At 36.7% G+C, this 23,383-nt stretch overlaps 1 protein-coding gene across 4 annotated transcripts; it reads right to left on the reverse strand.

Annotated features, from left to right (window-relative positions):
- Window positions 1-1,145: 1,145 nt before the first annotated feature.
- Window positions 1,146-21,798, reverse strand: ZPBP2 (zona pellucida binding protein 2). 4 transcript variants are annotated; one of them, XM_074224012.1, is made up of 9 exons: window positions 21,107-21,798; window positions 20,628-20,693; window positions 19,139-19,264; window positions 15,858-15,989; window positions 12,427-12,645; window positions 11,421-11,506; window positions 7,144-7,321; window positions 6,315-6,439; window positions 1,146-1,458 (listed from the first exon to the last, which is right to left on the reverse strand). In XM_074224012.1, exons 1-8 carry the CDS (start codon window positions 21,156-21,158, stop codon window positions 6,345-6,347), a joined length of 954 nt encoding a protein of 317 aa, XP_074080113.1. In that variant the 5' UTR covers window positions 21,159-21,798; the 3' UTR covers window positions 1,146-1,458; window positions 6,315-6,344. The 4 variants fall into 4 exon arrangements, with proteins under 4 accessions (XP_074080113.1, XP_074080112.1, XP_074080115.1 ...); XM_074224011.1 differs by having other exon boundaries at window positions 15,858-16,019; window positions 21,107-21,797; XM_074224014.1 differs by lacking the exon at window positions 15,858-15,989.
- Between the last annotated feature and the right edge of the window lie 1,585 nt (window positions 21,799-23,383).

Below are 23,383 nucleotides of genomic sequence, written 5' to 3' on the forward strand. Positions count from 1 at the left end.
GCTAGGGGAGTTATCATGCTACTGCACAAGTCCTAGCTCTTAATCTTCAAATGCAATGATGAAATATGAAAAAATTATGAAGTTAAAAATTTTAGTTCCATAAATTTAATGTAAATAAAAATATGCTAGTCCATCTTAAAATTTTTTGTTTACTTATCAGTGTACCTCATTTTTTATTCAATAATACAAGATGTCCAGTCAGCAGATATAGGCTGCCTTTAGAGTCATTTTATCAATGTTAATAAGTAATGGAGAGGCAACCCTAGTCTGCAGTCTGCTGCAATACACAAACTAAACAGAGTTTCTAACAGATCACATTTGATCATTTCTTCTTTTGGGCATTCTGGAAGAACTGGAGGTTACAGATTTATTATGTATGTCAAGCAATGACATATATGCAAGAGACTGAGGATGATATGAGCATGATCTTATAGTTTACATAAATAAGTCACAATAACTGAAGTCAAAACCATCATAATTAACATATAGTGATAATATAGACTAAGAACACTCCTAGAGGTGGTTAGAGCTATCCCAGATTAAGAGGATAAGACAGATCATTGTGTTTGCTTCTCAGATAGTGATATCTCATATTTATACAGAAGACTTTAAGGCTTCAAGGACCTGGGATCATGCTAGAAGGGGTCAAGGGAGTGGATTGAAGTTGTTCCCTGATCAATTTAATGACCTTTAGGGGAGGTGAGCCTTAGATGGAGATGTGGGAATCCCTTTCACTGACATAAGTTTCAGCCCCTCAATGATATTGCAGTTTTGTGAGTTGCTAAGGATTAAATAATTTTTTTAATTGGCTGAAAAATTTATTACCATAAGATCAATTTTTCTGAACTTAGCTAAGCTAGGTCCTGGAGAAGAGACTATTATCCAGCCTATTCTCAGTCTTTTCTAACCTGGACTCCCAAGAACTCAGAACCATTGACATGACACAGTGAAACACTGGAAAACATTTCTGGTGGAGGTGTGGTCACAGGAAATAAGATTTAAAATATATACAATTCAAAAAAAAATACAATGTAAAATATATACAATTCAGGGAAGCTAGGTGACACAGTATATAGAGCACCAGACCAGGAAGTCAATTAGACCTGAACACATTGATGCAGAAATTGTTAAAGAACCAAAACAAATGGGGAACAACATGTTCAGTAGTTTATTATTAATAATTCAGTGTTTTCAGAAAAGGAGCATCAAAAACAATAATAATCTGTTGAACTCTATCTCCTCTGATGGGTAGAAGTTGTGGGACCTGAGACTTCAGAGAAACCCCAATGTGATCTGTCCAGTCCTAGAATGAGCAAGGCCATGGGTTTTCCCTAGACTGAACTGCTGTCTGTCACAATTCCGGCTTCTTCTGACATAGCTCAAGCTTCCTCTGACAGCACAAGGCTTGACTTCTTTGCCTCTTCAGGATCTTATTTCACAAAGCTGCAGCTGTTCCAACTGAGACAGAGGTAAAAAGTTACTTCACACTTTCTCCAGGTTTACTGTACCATAAAACAAAAGCCCAATATCTGTTTTTTTAAAATGCTGACAAGCTCTAAAAGTTTCATTATCTTACTTTTGTAGGAGACAAAGGGACAAGGGGCACTACTTTGATAGTTTTGATAGTTTATTGATAAATCTATCTCAAAAATTATTATTTGATGAAAAAAGTTTACCCATGGTCAATACTCTCAATTATCAAAGTTTGATGTGTCTACTAAAACATTTATTATAGCATGGTGCTATCTGCCAATAAGGAATTCAAAAGGAGGACCAACTCAAGTGCTTGAAACACTGTCACATGGCTCAATATCAGAAATTGCTATGATGTTATCAGTGGAAAAGACATCAAGGAAGCAGCACTAATACCTACTTTGTCCCTGTACCCTAAGGACCAAGTGAGCTTTCATCTGAGTTTTCTCCTGTATTAGAATATGAGCTCCTTATAAACAGACACCATCTCCCTTTCTGTTAGCCAAGGAGGTGCAGTGGATAGAGCACCAGGACTATCTGAACTCAAATCTAGCCTGAGACATTCACTAGCTGAGTAAACTGCTTAACACTGTTTCCCCTCGGTTTCCTTATCTATAAAATGCCTTGGAGAAAGAAATGGCAAATCACTACAGTTTCTTTGCCAAGAAAATCCCAAGTAGGATCATCAAGAATTGGACAAGACTGAAAAATTATTGAACACCACGATCTTACTTTTCTATCTCCAAAACAGTGTTTTATACATAGTAAGGTCTTAATGTTTTATTCATTCTTCTAGGACTGACAATCTTAGAATTTAAGACACACAGAAATGAAATAGAATCTTGAAATGAAAGAACTTTAGGATCATCTAGTTCAACTATTTTATTTTTATATATGGAATTTGAAGCTCAGAATTAATTTTTAAAATGCATAAAATTTAACATCAAAGTGGAAGAGACAACTGGAAAACATTACAAGAAGGAGGGATTTATGTTGGCCAGTGTGGTCAAGGAAGGTTTAAGAAAAGAGAAGGATTTGATCTGGGACTCAGGATAGATGAATGAAAGGACAGATAAGACAAAAAAACAGAAAGGGGAAACCATTCCAAGAAGAGGGAATAATGTGAGAAAAGGTGTGCAGGTAAAAATAAGAATGGCCTGCTTGAAAATGACGAAGAGGCTGCTCTGCTAGGAGCAAATGGCTCAAGTTTCAAAAACCTATGAGCTTCTAGCTGATGTGACATCTAGTTGTCAATACAGCCCAGTATAGAAGAAGGAGACTATCAGAGTAGAAAGGGAACTTTGGATTAGTCTGTGGAGGGCCTTGATGCCTAAGCATTTTCAATTTTATTCAACAGTTGGCAGGAAATCACCAACAGTTTTTGATCAGGTAAACTCACTTTGTCTCTTTTCTCTTTCTCTGATCTCTCTTTCCTCCCTTTCCTTGCTTCTTTTTGTTCCCTCTCCCAGCCCCCATACTTCTGTTTGTTCAGTTTGTCTCCTTTAACATTTATAATCGGTGCAATCCTAAAGTACAATGAACTTTTTGTAATGTTCATTAAACTTTACCCCTCTTAACTTTATCAGTAGTTTTTTTCAGAAGGGAGGCATTTCTTATTTTTCATTTTTAAAAAGTTAAATTAATATGAAATTTTAATTTAAAGAAAGGGGTGGTCCTTTGGAGAAACATTTTCCTATACTCCTGATGTAAAGAGGAAGAGGGATAAAGCCTGGATCTGTGATTTTATTAGAAGAGGGAACTACCAAGAGAGGAACTTTCTACCAAGATAGATCAATACCCTCTCTGCAAATAACAGTCTTAGTGCACTGGATAGTCAAGTGACTTTCCTCACAGTCAGGTTATATCATAGATGGGACTTGAATTCAGGTTTTCTGACATCAAAGCTGGGTTTCTATCTATTACACCATTCAGAAATAAAGATATCAGATAGGGATGCATGTTTTAAAAATGCCTTCTAAGGTTAGTTAACACAAATGCTTGGTGGAGATTTTTGCAAAGAGAATTTAATTCAGCCAATGTCTATTAAGAACCTGCTTTATTGGGCAGAAGCACTGAGCCAGGTGCTAGAGGAAACCTAAATATTTATATAAGGTGAGCATCTCTGCCTTAAAAGAACCTATAGAATATTAGAAGGCTATAAAATATGTACCAATGACTGGAACACTAATATTTAAAGACATTTGGTTAGGCAAAATCTACATATTCTGAGGAGTCAACCAGGGTAAAACTTGGAAAAATATTGAATTCATAGTTCTTGAAACTGTAGAAATGTTTTTAGAACTCCTTGGTTTCTTTCTATTGCCACATATTGTACTGATAACTTAATTACCTTTAATTTCTCATTGTATTTTATACTGTAGATAAGAGTCAGAGGTTCTGAATTTATAAACTGTAGAATTCAAATTTTAAAGGAGAATGACATTCTACCTGAACAAACATGCTCTTAAGTCCAGGTCTGATTAAAAAATAATTGTTGTATATGATAGCTAGTAACTTTCAGAAATCAACTTTCAGAAATACTATTATCAACATATACTGACCAGATTAACTCCTTGTGTTATACAGTGTTTTATGTATATATATATATATATATATATATATATATATTCTATAAATATGTAAATTTTATTGAAAAGGTCATAAAAATTAAGAGCAAAGATACTCAAAATTAATTTAGCCTTAGATATAAAATCCTTCAAAATTTAACCAATTTAAATTCAGCTTTTGTATAAAACAGTACAAGAATACAAATAAGAAATGTACAGTTTCGTTCTCGGAAAGGTGACACAAGCTTTGTATTTGCAAAAAGGACTAATTTTTAAAAATTCTCTCCTTCAGGCTTTGACAAGATCTTTTATTTTCTCCTAAGTTAAAGGACAAAACCATGAAACATGAGATTTATACTTTAGATTCAAACAGGCTCAGTCCGTGACCTACTTAACAAAGATTATTTTACGGGGTAATATTACAGTAAATCTAGGTGAAAAGTGAGCCAGTTGTTATCACTGTCACATGAGTTGAAGATGCTGTAAATTTCCCATATGTAACTTTGAAAAGGTAATGGAGCCAATTATTACAGCACAGGAATAAAGAAACAAGCTTTGGAAAAAATGAAGGAAATTTTATTCATCTTTAAAACATGAACAATTTAAAAATTCCCTTACTTTTACTAGTTTAAAATGCCTAAAGTTGCAAAATAAATTCTAAATAACTTTATGGAACTAGGATATCGATATATATATATATATATATATCATATATATATATATTCATATATATCATATATATATATGAATTTAAAAGATTTAGGCTTTGCCTATCTCTTTTCACTCTTTCCTATACGTTTAATTATCACCAATATGTCAATACCTTCAAATCTGTATCTTTAGCCTCAACTTCTAACCAGGCCCCTACTTCCATAAATCTGTCTACCTGTTACTTTACAATACACACAATCCATCAGATTGCAAGTTTCTTTAAGTTTATAGGCCATTGATCTACCATCTTCCTAGTCATCCATATTTGAAACCACGGAAGTAATTTTTGACTTGTCTATTGACTTATAGTAAATCAGTTACTCTGACCTGTTGATTGGATCCCATAGTATCACTTATATTTGCTTCTTCCTTTCCATTACTCCTGCCACCAGCTTAGGTCCCACCCTCATAGCCCCTGGACTGATCAATGGGGATAGATTCCTATCTGGTTTTTCTGTCTCTAGTCATCCTCACTCCAAGCCATCCTTCATATCACTGCCATAGTGATTTTCCTTATAGACCACTCTCAAACCAGGACTTCTCCACTCAAAAACTTCAGATTCATATCATCTACCAACATTTTAAATAAATTGGGCCACTGTTCACAGTTCTCTCTCATATTCATGTTTTTATGTTGTTTATCATGGTTAGACAGGACTTTGCCCTTTCCATATCTTCTGCTGAATGCTTCCCCCTTTTTCTTAAGATCCGGAGCAGATGCTACTTCCTTTATCAAGTCTTCCCTGATCTTCCCACCTAGAAGAGAGATTTCCTCAAATCTCTCATAGTACTTTGCTGTATCACATTCTATCCAATATTATTTGTTATTTGAGTCTTCTCTATTTACACACTGAGGATCCTTAGGAAGCAGGGACTAGGTTTTATCTTTGAATTTTCTAGGCACATCTTGCATGTAATAAGGGATTTAATGATAGTAGTTGAATTGTATTAAACATTTAAAAAACTACTACTGAATACATCAGCAGTTAATATCCAAATAAGAAGGGGAAGGGGCAACATATTTTTTGGAAAACACATTTAATAGGAAATATTTTCTATTAAAAAAATTTAGAATATCAGCACTTTGATTAGAAAAATTTCAGTTCACAATAGTTGATTTTGCAGCAATCCATTGTATTAAAAAAAACCTAGGAAGAACAAAAAAATTAACATTTTGTTCATATTATAAAAATATGTATTTCCAGTCTACCAAGATAATTTCAAGCATCTCCAGAAATTTTACCATACTAGCATCACTTTCTTGAATTTTATATAGTCCTTTAGTTTAATTTTTCATTTGTTTTTTAAGCAAAGCAATAACTAGACTGTTATTTGCACAAACCGAAAACTTCCTAATTCTAATTTTCTTTGTATTCTGTTGTTATTCAATTATCTGCCCCCAGAAAATATATATTTGCCAACTTTTGGACCATTCAGAATTAGTCTCTTCTAAAGATTCCAGGAAAAACAGTAGCTATGGTTGAAATCTGATGTGAACGGATGACTGTGTCCCCTTTCCACATCCTCTCTTCCCCTCTACAAACCAAATGATAATGTTTTCACCTCTTGTTTTTTTCAGTTTTAGGTTTTGGTTTATGGGCAAGTTTTAGCTCCATAGTCGTGGACAGTTAAGCAGGCTTGACAAGTTACATCAGTGTCAGGACTATAAGTTCTTGGATCACAAACCACTAAAGAGAAAACAAATATACGGAGTAGATTTATACATTAATGGTAAATACAATCTATCTAGTTCATGCAACTATTAGACTGAGGAACATTTGGTCAATCAGCTGAAGATTATTATTTCTGATAATGCCTCAAATTCTATAGTGAGATGTCTTTAGATAGAAGGGACAAATATTCTCATTAAACTTGATTGTTTTATTAGTTTTCATTCAAGCTGTTTCTACAATGTGTTCTTACAGTGTGCTATTTATATTTTATACTGAACTTTTTTTTCAATTTATTCTTTTATTTATTTTGCCCAAGGCAATTGGGTTAAGTGACTTGTCCAAAGACACACATCTAGGAGGTGTCAAGTGTCTGAGACTGGATTTGAACTAAGGTCCTCCTGATTCCAGGGCGTGCTCTATCTATAGGCACCTAGCTGACCCTCAATTTATTCTTGATAGAATTATTCGAGTCCCCTTCATTGTACAGCCACCTAGATTATGTCTAATATAAATGGAGTCTCATTAATGAATACTAATAGTAAGATCATTATTTGAAACCGTGCATGAAGTTTTACTTCCTTCAGTTACATTTAAGACCATCATGGGATAAATATGGTAGAGAGATGCTTAATCCAATTTCAATTTAGTAAGTCCCAAGTTATTCATTTATTCTTTTGATGATGACATCATATCAGAAAGTATTCTAATTTTATAATTACCGCAGCAGCTAGCACAATCACTGTGTAGAATATCATTTTTCCCAAAGCCTGGTTGACAGCTATCAATGCGTATAACTTTAAAGCTGTGGTCAACATAATGGATATTTGGTATATAGTTAAATTCATGCTTCAGAATATCTGTCTGTTTAAGAAAGAATTCCTCTATGCGATCTCTTGCCTAAGATTTAGAAAATACCAGAAAGAACAATAATCAGTTTAAAAAGCTTATACCAGTGCTTCCTGTTTACCAGATAGTGCAAAAAAAATACAGAACAAGTATATAATATTTTGTACAATAAAGGAGTTCCTGAAGAGCTCAGTGTAAATTAATTCTTTTGTAAATATATTATTTCAAATTCAAGAAGGAAGTCCTTTGTAGTAATAACTTCACATTTACATATTGTTTTATGGTCACAAAGCATACTATTTATTTTATTCAAACGAAATATTATTTTGTAAACATTTTAATATGATTTAAATTTGATTATTCTGTAATTTATCTCCTCAATACATGCAAAAATAATATACCTAAGATAAAGTTTGGGTCACTCTCTTAGTCAAAGACCTTTAGTGGCTCCCTACTGCCTTGAGGAAAAAATGCAAACTCCTTAGGCTGACACTCAAGGCCTCCCCCCACAAGTCTGCTTTCTACCAAACATATCTCATAAGCCTTATCTCACATTCCTTCTTTTCCTGGTCATTCTACATTTCAGACAATTTGTACTAAGAGTTATCTTTCTAAATCAAAACTCCTCTAAAAGCTATCTTCCATGACTACAATATACTTTCTCTTCACCTTAACTTCCTTTAAGGCTCAGCTTTCCAAATCCTTAGTACTAATCTATTCCTCGTTTTTCCTGTATTATACTTATTTGTATGTATGTTGTAAGCTATGTAGAATGTAAGCTATTCAAGGGGCAGTCACCACTCCATTTTGCCTTTGAATTTCTAGAACTTGCACATAGTAGGTGTTATGGTTTGAATTGTGATTACATGCTAGTGGAAAGTCATGATAGAATGGATTCAAAATATTAAATAACTATCTCAAGGGAATTACAAAATATTAAGATAGAATAAATACTTTCTTTTGGCAGATTTGCCCTCCAGATTTTTGGCCTAGCTTATTAAGTATTGTTATTTGAGGGGCAAAACAGTTTAAATGGGGTTATTAGTTAATAATTAAGTTTTTCTCAGGATATATAGGTAGTATTAGAGACAATAAGGCCCCTTTCAGATTTTTAGTGACTGATTATAAAGAGCATAAAACTTTGGTTTATTTTTACCCTATAAAATATATGCCCATTTCAGGCACTGATTGATCAGCAGCATATGAAAAGACCAGGAAACTGGGAAGACAATTGGCAAAGGCCACAGACATGCCCTGGCAGGGAGACTGTAGGAAGAGTCCAATTCTTGAGAGGTTCTCTTTCACTTTCCCCCTTGTGCTTCTTGCAGAATGCAAAGGGAACAAAGGCATTTCTTTTTCCCTCTGCCCTGAAATGGCATTTTGCAACATAAATCCATAGTCCTACATTAATACCAGAATCAGTTTGTATTTTTCTGAGCTTCTACTAAAGATATTGAAGTGTCCTCATGATATAATGATTGGTTCACAACTCAAGGAGTGTTAGGTACTGCAGTATAAAACTAGCAACTGATTGTGTCTGAGGATTAGCCTAACATTGAAAGGCTATCAACACACTACCAGGTTATCCAGAGATTTTTTTAAAAAAAAACTACAGCAAGTCAGGAAACTGTCTACTAAGACATGGGGAGGCTGGAATCTGCATTGGAGACGGAACACTCTCATTGATAGTCATGGATCTTTGGGAATATCTGAAATTTACAATGAAGAGTTTTCCATGGATATCACAGGATCAGAGTCACAGATCCAGAGCTAGATCAATCAGTTTATAAACATTTATTAAGTACCTTTTATGGGCCAGGAACTGTGCTAAGTGCTGGCTCTGAAAAAAGCAGACTAGAGGGGACAATTACTATCTATGCTTCATAGAACATTCAGTTTGCTCCTTCTCCACTCTTCTCCTCCCTTGACTCCCTTTTGTGACAGCCTTTTTTTAAAAATTGTTTTGGTTGCTTTCGTTTTATCTCTGTGCCTGCTCCATCTCCCAGGTGAATTCTTCATGGATATTCTGCTTTTTAATTGTGAGAATTATTCAAGGTTTTATCTAAGACCCTCTTACCTTCTCTCTATAGATAATCTTTCCTGAATAGAAGGGATGCCTTTCAATTGGGGAATGGTTGAACAAATTGTGGTATATGAATGTGATGGAATTCTATTGTCCTATAAGAAATCATAAGGGACAGGACTCCAAAATAGCCTGGAAAGATCTGCATGAATTGAAGCTGAATGAAGTGAACAGAACTGTACACATTCACAGCAACAATAGGTGATGATCAACTATGATGAACAACTTGTTCATTTCAGCAGCACAACAATCAAAGACAATTCTAAAAGACTTGTTATGGAAAATACTATTCATATCCAAAGAAGGAGCTATGGAGTTTAAATGTAGACCAAAGCTCACAATCTTCAATTAGTTATCTTAGGTAATTAAGTTTTTTCCTATTTTTTTCCATTTTTATTTGATTCTTCTTTCACAATACAATTAATATGGATCTATGTTTAGGATGGTTAAACATGGAAGCTTATATTAAATTTCTTTTTGTCAGGGGGAGGGGAGAGGGAAGGAGGGAGGGAGAAAAATATAAAAACTAAAAAACTGATAAAAGATTGTTGAAAACTACCTTAGCATGTAGTTGAAAAAATAAATAAAATATTAAATCTACAGTCTTTCCTGTCTCATTTTCATCTCATCTACTTCCATGTCAATTATTATCTCTTAGGAGTCAAATGATTCCCAAATTTTATCTCTAGTCTCAAACTCTCTCTAAAGAGAGTTTCCAATCTCCAGCTTAAGGTGCTGTTAGAACATGCAAATTGAATATGCCTGAGGCTGAACTTATCATTTTCCTCTCTACATTTTTACTTTTCTTTACAACTTTTCATTTCTATTTATGGCATCCTGACCAGTCAATATTCTGGACTTGTAACCTTGGAGACATCTTTTGAGTCTTCTCTCTCACATATGTCCAATCATTTGGAAATTCCTTTTTATTTTATCTCTACATTATCTCTTGCATCAAGTTCCACCTCTCCACTTAAGTTCAGGCCTTCATTTCCCTTCTACTTCCAAAACTATGACATATGATATTCTTGACTCCCCGGATATAAATGACCCCCTGGTGGGTCTTCCTGACTGCAGTACATCCTTTCATTATCCATCTTCCACACAAAATGCCACATTAATCTTCCTAATGTGCCACTGTGATCAAATCATTCCTCAGCTAAAGAAACAACTCACTGCTGGGAAGAAAAATGTTGGATTTATAATTAGGAAGACTTAAGTGTGAAATCTTCCTCTGACACTTATTAGATATGTGATCAGGGGCAAGTTAGGGTAATCCCTAAGCCTTAATTCCCTCATATTTAAATAAACTCCATGTTTAGAACAAATCCCTAACTTCTGAGAATATTATGCTTGTTCTAACTCTAACTCATCACTATCTGAAGAATAAAGAATAAAAATCTTGTCCTATTTTCATGCAAAAAATAAAATTAAGGATATTATGTATAATAAGAAAGAATCATGATATATTTGAAGTGTTTAACTTTTAAGAAATGTGAAAAAGAGGGGCAGTTAGGTGGTATAGTGGCTAGAGCACTGGCCCTGGAGTCAGGAGGGCCTGAGTTTCAGATTTGACCTCAGGCATATAATTGCCTAGCATGTCATACATGACCTTAGGCAAGTCACTTAACCCCATTGCCTTAAATAAATTAAAAAAAATTTTAAAGAGTTAATGAAACATGAAAAAGAGAAAGAATATTAATGCTGATCTAGTTATATAGTAGAAGAAATTACAAAGCACTTTATACAATCTTTTCATCAAATGAGATTATACATATATACTATTTAGTGAAATAATTATGTATAATGCTCCATAGCTCCATAGCCCTCCTAGTATAACTTTAGAAAGCCAAGAATAAAAAATAATACTTGTCATATAAGTTTTCTTTTTAATTTTAAGAGGGCTTGCCTTGAATCTACTTGTTCTTCAAATATTTCCATGACAATAGTAGAGGCTGCTGTGCAAAAGTTTCAAAATGGACTTAATGAATAAAGAAATTTAGTTGTTTTAATATGTACATGAACCATAGTTTTCATATATTTTTCACCTTGTACTGAAATTCCTACCTGGTGAACTTTACTGTTAGTGATTTCTTCAGAGTCAACAGAAAGTTTTCTACATGTTGCTTTCCACTCTTGTGGAAAAGGTTTTACTAGAGAGAAAAAATAATGGATTCAATAAGGACTGTGGCATCACAAATTCTAAAAACTTCAATGAACCTACAATCCTAAGAATAAAAGGAGGTAGTAATCATCTGGATAATCATTGGTAACTGTGCTTTTCCTCCACCTATGGGCTAATGAGAGAAACTACAGTTTCTTTTGGAGGATTTTGGAGCGCTGGAAGGGACCTCAAAGGATCAAATATGAAGAATCTGAGGCTCAAGAATTAAGTGACCAGGGTCACAGATAGTATGAGAAAGTGTGTGTTGGTATTCAAACATCTGTCCCTCTGACACGAACTCCAGTCCTCTTCTCACTATACCATGGCTTTCACTTATGTTCCCTTTAAAATGACCTAATCCTACAAATGCAGCACTGCTAAAGGTTATATTCTATATAATTTGGTTTGTTTACAAAGTGTTAAGCAATAATACATCAAAATATGAAAGCAAGTGAATCCAAAGTTAATCAAATAATCCAGTGAGGAAAATGACAGTAATTTTAAGATTAAAAACTCCAACTACTACAATGCTAGTTAATACCCATATTCTGTAGTAGGCAAAAGTCTATTTCATAGGGGCAGCTTAGTGGCACAGTGGATAGAGCACTGTACTTGGAATCAGGAAGACTCATATTCCTGAATTCAGATTTGGCCTCAGATACTTCCTAGCCATGAGACCCTGGGCAAGTCACTTGGCCCTGTTCACCTCAGTTAAAAGAAGAAAGTGTCAAACCATTCCAGCATCTTTGCCAAGAAAACCCCAAAATGGGGTCACAAAGAATTGGACATGACTAAAATAATTCAAAAATTCTATTATAGAGCTATTAATGATAATTATACCACTATTTAATAGTTTGTTATAGAGTAGGATTATGCTACCTATTCAATAAAATACCTTAAATATCCTACCTTGAAAGGCTATAAATAGCTCATCCTTGAGGCCATATTTTGGAATTTCAAGGAAATGGCATTTATATGATTTTTCTTCAATGTGGCATGACAAATCAGAGATGATTTTATCTAAGATCCTCATCAATAATTTGAAGAATTGAGAATTTTTTTTTCCAGTACAAGATTCTGTGGTAAATCTTACAGTCATCTGATATACATAATTAGGTTCCCGGTATCCTAAAGCAGAGGGATATATGAATAATGTGTATTCAGTATGATTTCTTTGCTACACACATCAAAGTTGCAAATAAAAAAAATTTACCAGACCAGAAAAAGTGCCTTATACCACCTTGTCCCTTCATCCAAGATCCATAAATTATCACAGAAATAAAATCACTATTCTTATTACTGTGCTATTGGTAATGATTATGAGGAATACAGAAGAACATGAGAAGATTTATAGGAATTGATGCAGAGAAAAGAAAGCAGAACCAGGGAAACAAAGAATACAACTGTAAGACTGAAAATGAAAAGACCACCAATTCATAACTGGAACTTAGAAAGAACTAATCTTTGCCCCAGAGAATATCTTTGCCTGCTCTCTCAGTAGAAAGCTGGAGTCATGGCAGTGAACTGTGATCATTGTGTTAGTCAGTTTTTTGAAACTTTTTGTTACAAAGAAGGCCTCTTCAATAAAACTGATCATACTCTGTGATACAACAATACCAACACTAGGTCTGTACAATACCAACACTAGGTCTGTTTCCAGAAGAAATCATAAAAAAATAGGAAAAGTCCCACATGTTCCAAAATATTCAGAGCATCTCTTTTTATAGGAGCAGAGAATTGGAAATTAAGGGGATGCCCATTAATTGGGGAATGACTGAACAAGTGATGATATATCAATGTTATGGAGTACTATCTTTCTATAAGAAACCATGAATGGTCAGACTCCAGAGAAGCATGGAATGAATTACAGGAATTGATGCTGAGTGAAGGGAGCAGAACCAAGAAAATATTGTACACATTAACAACAACTTTGTGAGTTGATCAGTCTTAATGGATGCAGTTCCTCTCAGCAGGTCAGAGAGCTAGGACAACCCCGCTATGGACAATGTTATCCACATTGAGAAGAAGAAAAACATTAAAATCAAACAAAACCTTTAGAATCTGAATGAACACTACATTCACTTTTAAAAAATTTCTCATGTTTTTCTTTCCTATCTCATAGTTTTCTTTCTTTTCCTTTAATCCTAATCCCTCATACAGAAAATGACTAATTAGTAAACACGTTAAACACAAATGTGAATGTATAATATTCACCAGACTGCTGCTGAGGGGAGGGGAAGTGGGAAGGGAGGGTGGAAGGAAATTATGTAACTTAAAAATATGCAAATGCATGTGGATGAATGTTGAAAAACTTTTGGGGTAACTGAGTGGCCCAGTGAAGAGAGCACTGGCCCTGGAGTCAGGAAGACCTGAGTTCAAATGCAGACTCAGACACTTAATAATTACCTAGCTGTGTGACCTTGGGCAAGTTACTTAACCCCATTGCCTTGCAAAAGCCTAAAAAACAAAAACAAAAAACAAAAGAAAAAAGAAAAACTTTCATAATGTGTAATTGGAAAGACAAAATAAAACAAAAAAAAAGAAGGGCTCTTATAAGGAATGTAATACTTGTCAGATGGATTAAGTAATTACTTATCTCAGACAGAGAGACAATTGCTAAATTGAAAAGAAAAGTATAAAAAATTAACAACATTGAGCCTTCCTCACTTCCCATAGTTATTTTCTGTACTTGCAGGCCTGTTCTGAAATAGATATAATACAATGAAGAAACAAAACTATACACTACTATTTGTTGTTGCATTATTTTCTTGAAATAGGGTCGTGGAAATGAACAATATTGTAGGGTGAATTTGTGAATTCATTTGTGAATTAGCAAAACAGTATTACGATTATCAGCTCAGTTCAATCTTGTGAAATAGGATGGTTATTTTTTGCCTGGAAAAGTGGATTTAAGCAGAGGAATCCCTGATTTTCTGAAATTCTTTCCATGGCCCACTTCCACACAGTGTGTGCTCCCGCTCCTTTCTGAAGAACATAGGCTCTGGGGTTCCTTGATGAAAAACATATCCCTTGCTGAGAAGATACAGCAACTCCTAATTGCTTGAGGAAATGAAGCATCTATTAAACATTTACTATATCCAAAGCACTGTGCTGAGTCCTGGGGATATACCTAGAAAAAGTCAGACAGTCCGTGATCCCCAGTGCAAGAGACAATCCAGATGAAAGGTTTCAGCTACAAGTGGGGTGGAAACGTTCCATGGTCTTTAGATCACAGGGGCAAAGTGGAGGATAAGACTTCTCTGAGGTCATTTCCAATGATGACATTATCATAGATTCTGATGTTAACCATCTGGCAGTGCCAAAGACTTTGGTGACAAGAACGTTCCTTTGTAGTGCTCCCCACTGCCCAAGTTTGCATTGAAAATGACTGGTTCCTGGAAGATATGGGGAAGGCTAATAGATTATTCTCTCGCCTTCTTTACTGGTGTGTACTTTCCTTCTCTTGGACTTCCAGGTGGAGGAAGTGATTTATCTCTCTTCCCCACCTTAAACGGGGTGGCTACAAGATCATGCCAAGCAATGACTGTTTGCTTGGGTGTGCTCCTGAGCTATTGGAGACTTTCTGATGCTTTAAAGCATCAGAAACCCCGAGCACTGGACACTTTCATCCTTGACAATTACCTTCTGACTCCAAAGTCTGGAGACTTTGGGGTTAATATCTTAACACCTTAGCAATTTTTGCAGACAAATTTTCTGTTCTTATTGCACCAACTTATTCTGCCTACTTAGACCATGTGAAGGGAAGGTTTCAGCAATAAAAACATTTGATAAGAAAGTTAAGATTTGACATGCCTAAACATTCTGTAGATTTGCTGCTCAGTGGTTTCAGTTGTATCTGACTCTTCTCAATCACATTTGGGGCATTTGCAAGGATGCTGAAGTGGTTTGTCTTTTCCTTCTCTAGCTCATTTTACAGATAAGGAAACTAAGGCAAAAGGGCTAAATGGAGGCAGCTAGGTGTTGCACTGGACAGAACACTGGCCCTGGAGTCATGAGGAACAGCCTCACACACTTAATAATTACTTAGCTGTGTGATCTTAAGCAGATCACTTAACCCCATTGCCTTGTAAAAACCAAAAAAAAAAAAAAAAAAAAAGTTAAATGATTTTCCCAGGGTCACTTGGCTAGTAAGTAAGCATTTGAGACCAGATTTGATCTCAGGAAGTAAGTCTTCCTGACTCCAGACATGGCTCTGTAGCTTCTGAGCCACCTAGCTACCTGTTCTATAAATCAGTTATGCTCTACATGATAATTATAGTTCAATCACACAACTAAGTTTCAAATCTTATATACTGACTAAAATGCTTTTATATACTTACCAAATACCACAAATGTATATGTGTTATATATCTTTTGTTCTTTTTGGGTTTCTTCACTGATGATTTTATAAGTAAGAGTACATATATATGATCCAGACAAAAATGCTTGAAAATTTGTAATCATTAGATTTCCTGTTGAAGTTAGATTTATATGATTTTTCTCTAAATAGAAAGAGCAAACTTAAGAGTTAAGTATATAATTGATTCAACATCTAATGATACACACATTAATATCAAATCATCAGTTTTACTAAACTAAATCTTGTATAATCTTGATTTTGCTGAATTACAGAAATTTTGCTATATTTACAGGAAAATAGGCATTGTGACTATGGACACTTTTGGATCATAAGAGTTTTACACTTTAGATATCTTTCATACTAAATTTTTTTCTGAAAAATGCTAATTATACCTGGTAATTTATCTATGCCTATAATTCAGATGAGGCAGCTAGGTGGCGCAGTAGATACAATGCCAAGCCTGGAGTTAGGAAGACTCAATTTCATGAGTTCAAATCTGCTTTCAGAATACTAGCTATGTGACCCTAGGCAAGTGATGTAACCCTGTTTGCCTCAGTTTTCTTATCTGTAAAATGAATGGAGAAGGAAATGACAAACCAGTATCTTTGCCAAGAAAAACCACAAATGGGGTCATGAAGAGTGGGACGTCACTGGAAACAACTGAATCACAACAAACACCAATAACAATCCATTCAGATATGAATTTAGCTTTCCTGGAGTACCATAAATATCTGAGAAATTGGACTCTTCTAACTTTTCTCTTGCTGTCCTTGATATCACAAATTCTCCTACTCATAATAAAGATACTTCTTTTTCATGACTACAATCAATTTCCAAATTCAGTCCTTTTGACTTCTGCAGTCTCCATGACTTTCAACTTTCAACTCTTTCTTGGACTATTACAATAGTTCCCTAAATTGTCTCTTTGTTCCCAGACTCCATTCTTTTCAATTTGCATTTTATTTATCTTCAACATCATCCCCTGCTAAAACCCTTTAGTTTTTAATCCCCTGCTTACTGAATGATAGACCTATTCATTCTCCTGGTACAACAATCCAAAACTATCATTATAGGTTTACACAGTCATACTTTAAAATTATAGTTTAAAATTTGGCTTTTTTTAACCCTTTTACTTAAATGTTCACACTATTTGGGCATATGTCCCATGGGGGGGGTCAAAGAACGAAATATATACAAAAAATATCCCTAATAGTACTTTTTTTTGTAGCCAAAAACAAAGCAGAACTAAAAACTGAACAAAGTGAACCCATTGATTAGAGAAAGGCTGAACAAGCTATATGATATAATGGAATTGTATTATTCCCTAAGACATAAATATGAATAATTTGGGGAAATGTGGTAAATCTTGTATCAAATGAACCAAAGTAAGTATAACTTGAAGAGCCAACATACTCAATGACCATAATTTAAATGGAAAAAAAAGGATGTCAGGATAAATGCTACCTTGGTCCCAAGGAGTAGATGTTAAGTATCTCCTTCCCCTCAGAGATGGGTGACTAAGGGTATGGAATACTGTAGCTAGATGGCAGAATGTACTAGACCTAGAGTGAGGAAGACTCAAATTCAAATCTGTATTTAGACATTTATACATTGTATTACCCTAGGCAAGTCATTTTAACTTTGTCTGTCTCCGTTTCCTCAGCTAAAAAAATGGGAATGATTACAGTCCCTGCATCTTAGAGTTAGGAGGTGAGATGGTGTTGGCAAAGTGCTTTACATTTTTCAAAAGATTGAATAAATGCTATCATTCCTGTTAATAGACATATGTCATGTCAGTAAATTCTGGGCTTTGGTGACTCTATTGAAAAAACAAAAGGCATCAAACTTACCACCACCAAAAGGCAAATTCAACGTTCTTGATCTTATCCTGTTCTTTCCTGCACCTGGGCCTTTGCACACACTTTTCTTTATATCTGAAATTGTCTCTTTTCTCTTCTCTGACTATTGAAAGAAATCCTTTCAAGGACCAGCTCAGATGCCCGCTCCTCCACGAAACCTCTTCTGATTCACCCTTCCTGAAATAATCTCTCCCTTTTCATTCCTCTTATGATCAAATCTCTCCTGTGCAGTATCACATTATAACATGCTATTGTTATTATCTAATTCTTTTCCCCCTCCAGTAGATTACAAGCTCCCTAAAGGCAGAGACTGAGTCTTGTTTCATTTCATTTTTTTAGAAGCAATGCCTAGCATTCTATCCACTATGCCATGTTTCCCTGGACAAGTCCCTTAATCATGCTAGATTTCAGTTTCTTCAATGATATTGTAAAGGGATCATAAGATTACATATTTAGGGCTAGAAGGGACCTTAAAGACTATCCAGTGTAAATTTCTAATTTTTACAAATGAGGAAAATGAGGCACAGAATTGTTAAGTGACTTGCCTAGGGTCACACAGCTAGTAAATTTAGAATTTGAACCCAGATTTTCCTGACTCTGAGGTTATCTCTCTTTATACACTATCCCATGCTACCTCTCACTAGCTACAAAATGTAAAAACCTAGAGAAGGACTTTACATATTTACTGTTCTCTACAAATGGTCCATCCCAGAGTGGTTCATGTAATGACAGTTAACAGGAAACTATTTTGATAGGTTAATAATCACTATTTGTTACAAGAATCAGGTCAAACAAATAGTAAGCAGGAAATGAAGAGACTGCAGTAACAGAGAACTTTGAAATAAAGTGGAAAAACATTTCTTTTTATCCACTGTAAAAGTGGAACACTGCTTCTATGGAGGATGGCTAGATTTCTCTGGAATAATAAAATAAAAATTTCAACACATAACCAAATAGTCAGGGATATATATTTTTGCAAAAAGAACTGCCAATTTGGGATATGATACCTAAATACTTATAGCATCACCTAATGCCTTATAATTTGCAGAGGCAGATTACCAGTGTTACCCCTACCCAGGGTTTATAGAAAGCAGTGACCAAATATAAGGTAACTTTCTCCAAGGAGAGAGCATCTTAGAATTATGAATTAGATTTGGAAGGGAGGGAAGAGGTCACTTGTTCTCAGTAGTAAGGCCAGGAAGAGCAAGTAAAACTGATTAAAATTCTATGGCCTGTTTATTGTTCTATGCAATGCTTTATAAAATGCTAACATTATTAAAAATGAAGGCAAATTTTTTTTAGTTTTGTCTCTGTCTCCCTCATGACTTGATACAATGACTTGGATATAGCAGACACTTAATAAATGGACTGGTTTGGATTAAATGAACTCAAAATAATTTACCTCTTAAATGCTTTCCATTTGGTCCAATCCACAAAGATATTGGGTCTACTATTTCTGTTTGAGAAAGCTCCATATCCATACAGGTAAGAAGTGGACTATTTTGGTGCATTTTTACATAGATTTTCACTAATGTATAAGACAAAAGGCAAATAACAGCAATACAGTAAAAATGACATAAACTACCTAGCTCTTCTCTATCTTTAAATTACTATAGTAAATTATTAGTGTTTCATTATTAAAAATCAAATGTTCCCAAAGAAAAATAAACTACTTTCAATATCAAAGTTGGTGCAGTAGAGTCCTGGAGTAAGGACAACCCTGGCCTCAGACATTTAATAATTGCCTAGCTGTGTGACCTTGGGTAAGTCACTTGATCCCACTGCCTTACATAAAAATTAAAAGTTAATCAAGATCCCCTTGAATCCAGCTTCTTGCTTCTATAATCCATCCCCCATCTGGTAAATTGATATTCCAAAAAAACAGGTCAGATTCTATAGGATAGCCTGTAGAATAAAATAAAAACCTCCTCTTTCTGGCATTTAAAATCTAAAATCTCACTCTACTCTGTCCTTCCAAATAAATTGGGGATTTAAAACATTCATTTCCCTTTCTACAATTCAACCAAACTCTCCCACTTACTGTTTCTCTTTAGAAAACAATTTATCTCCAAACTCTGGTCCTTTTGCAAATACTGCACCCTTCCCCCACCCCAGAATACATTTTTCTCTTCAATCGTTTGAAACCCCTAGCTCCCTCAAAGCTCAGCTCTAAGGAGGTGGAAGCCTGATTCTCCCTTCTCCACCTTGGTAACATCTCATACTAATTACTTTGTATTAATTTAGTATATATTTCGCATTTATTAAGCTATGATTGGTCTTTCTACACACACACACACACACATACACACAGACAAAGTAAATTCCTTGAGAACAGGGATGTTTTGGTGTGTCTGGGGCATCCCTTCTGTCTGCTATAGACATTGCTCACATTAAAATATTTTCCCTTTCTTTTCTGAGACACTGAATTTTGAACTTTTTTTTTTTTAGAATCAGAAAAGAATCTAGTACAGATTCAGAGCCCTAAAGCATCACAGGTTATATGGGCCAGGAGAGTTGGGAAGGTTTTAGGGAGTTAACTAATTGTGCAGCTTGAGTAGGATTTTCATGGTTGGACCCAATGACAATTTTGGATTCATTGCCACCTCCATATTCTTTGTTTAGAGCAATAAATAGGAATGTAGGAAGCGCTGGTATGATAGCTGCTGTTGACTGTCCTATTTTGTTTCAGATTTAGCAAGAGGACCACAATACCACGTTGGAACACTTTGGGTTATTACAGTTAACTCTCAAGTTCACTGATTCAATCCAGCCTCTCCCCTTCCAGTTTCTCCCCTTTCAAGGCAATCCTCTGAGAAGGAAGATTCTCAAAGCATAGAGCCCAGTCTTGTGAGATTTAGCATCCTCTAAGTGGGAAAAGTCTCCTGTGTTACCTGGGTGTCCTATGTTGCCATAAATGTAGTTTTTGGTTTCTGGGATAGAAAGTTGCTCTCTTACACCTGAGGAAAGAAGCCAATAGGATCTCTTTAGTGAAAGTTAGGGTCTAGGGGAGGTGTATGAGTGAAAGATTTAGTGTCAGAGGAATCGAAGTCGGAATCTGGGTGACCTTGGCCAATCACTTTGCCTTTTGTGCCTCAGTCTGTGTCAAAGGTGGGAGAGGAGACTCGGGCCTTTCAGAAGACTAGGTGGTACAGTGGATAGAGCACCTGCCCTGGAGTCAGGAGGACCTGAGTTCAAACCCGGCCTCAGACAATAATTACCTAGCAAGCCACTTAACCCCATTTAAAATAAATAAAAAAAAAAATAACCCTCCCTTGACCTGCGAGCAACCTGGGTGGTTGGGGTCTGGGATCCCGGTGGGTGCTAGGAGGTGTGTCTGTTCCTCGGAGGGAAGGGATGCGGCCCAGCCTACCTCCTGCAAGGTACAGGACCACGGCAGGCAGCAGGGCCCAGCCTTGCGTCATGGCCTAGAGAAGGTGGGGGTGGCAGGGAGGCGCCGACCCCCGCCGCCTCCCCGCCCACTGCGTGTTCCCAGGAAACGGCTCCCGGCCTTCCGGGCCAGCGGCTGCGTCCGTGCTCGAGGCTGGCTCGGCTGCCGGATGCGGGGCCTCGCGGTGAGGGCTGCATCGCACGTGAGCCATCTGGTCACGTGCCGGGCTGCATCACGTGCTAAGGGGAGAAGCGGCGCGGGGCGGGGCGCGCTGGGAGGCGACGGGCTTGCGCACTGGGCGCCGGACCCAAGGCGAGCCGAGGGCGGCCTCTCTCGCCCCCAAGGGGAAGTTCGTTAAATTGCAGGCAGAAGGACGGGAAGGGGTGGGGGTGGGGAAGGCAAAAGGGAGCGGCCGATTGGCCCCCGCTCAAGGGCCGCCGGCGTGTCTCGCGTGGGAAAGCCCTCCCCATGTCTTCTCACGAAATCTTGCCAGCAAGCGAGCGCCCGTCATTCCTCCTCCCTCGCCCCAAGCCGAAGCCCATCCAGAAGCGCGGCCGCGACAGTGCCAGGCGAGGCCTGCCGGGCGGGGGGGAGGTGTGAAGGACGCTCGCCGCCCTCCTCCGGGTCCCAGCCGGGCCCGCGCAGGCGCGCTCCCCACGCGCTTTGAAGGCAGGACGCAGTCACCGGTTGCCATAGCAACCAAAGCTTGGCTAGTCCCTCCCCCACCCCCACCCCGTGATGACTGGACCAACCAAACGCTGAGAATTCCCCCACAGACAGCCGGGAAACATCCTCAATATAACTGCGAGCCCCAATGTCTTGAGACCCGGCCTGAGGCTCCTTCAGATCCCCGGGCCATGGTGGGGTGGGGATCGACGTGGAGATGAGGGAGATAAGAGAGTGGCCTCTTCCGTTTTTGTAGTCTATTCTTCCCCATAGAGTCACAGCCCCCCCCCCCCCACAGCCCCCCTACACCCCCCCCCCCCCCGCCTATTTCTGATTTTCGGCATGTTTGTGGGTGGGAGAGAGCCCAAGGTTCAGACAGGGTGCAGAATGATGATTTGGGGTGAGATTGAGGGTTTTCAGTTTTAGTTCCTTTGAGCCGAGTCAGTCCTAGGACTCTGTCAGATAGTCCTGGAGGAGCCTTTGTCAGTGATTTTCAAGTTTAGTCAGAGGTGATTTCGCCTCTTTGGCGTTAGTGCGAAAAGGGATTGGGTGAGTCAGACCCACCCTTTGTCGGTTACCCCAAGTCTCAAGATTCGAGTCTCGCTCTCAACTGTCCCCTTTTCTAGAGGAGATGGAAGCAAATTTAGCCCGAATTTATATTCTGTTGCTCGGAGAAGTGTTATTCCAGTTTTACTCATTATTACCATAATGCTCAGTCTTTCAGTAGCTCCCAAATGATGATAAATATTTTTAAATACATGTTTTTGTTAGGTTTGTGAGGTAGAATTAAATCCTAGGAAAGGGATGAGCAAACTAATAACTAACCAGTGAAACTAGATATTTTTCCCACTCATCTTCCAATTTAATATTACAGAGCAGTACTCTCTCAGGACTCAGAAATAGCTAATATTTAATCCAGACTTTTATGAAACAGACTTTGAATTGTGATTAAGGCATATATTTAAAATACATTTGCAGGAGAGATATAAAGGTATATTTAAAGAACCATTCATCCTCACACCATCCCTGTAAAGTTTTACAGTTCCTCTTCTGCTACTTTTGATATGCTATTTTTGCCTTTAGAAACTAACAAATAACAAATTTCCCCTTTTTTTGAACTAAAATTAAACTTTTACAGCAGTTCTATGAAACTGGCATTATCCTTAGAAACTCCATCCAAAACAAGGCATGGAGACGCTATTTTGTCATGACCTCAAAAGAAAAATGCAAGTTTATCCATTCATTCAACATTATTATTCAGCATCTACTGGGTAGAAGATATATTTAGATGCAAAAGAAAATAAACACAAAACCAAAACGTATCTTCTTTAGCTGAAACTGTGAATATATTCTGACAAGCCCGGCTAATGTAGTAAAACTCAGCATTATTAACAACTTTCAGCTCCAAATATAGGACACCTACATGTGCAAAAAAGCAAAGTGCATTTCTAATAAAGACTTGCAATAGCTTCTTTTAGAATCATTCATTTCTGCTTTATTTTGGCGACTGATGGGGACAAGTGCCTTTCACTCTGTGTGCATTTGGTATTAATTTATCTGAATTCATATTTTCCTTAAAAATAAGTTTAACAG

Source organism: Macrotis lagotis, chromosome 2, assembly GCF_037893015.1.
Source record: "Macrotis lagotis isolate mMagLag1 chromosome 2, bilby.v1.9.chrom.fasta, whole genome shotgun sequence".
Lineage (NCBI taxonomy): Eukaryota > Metazoa > Chordata > Mammalia > Peramelemorphia > Peramelidae > Macrotis > Macrotis lagotis.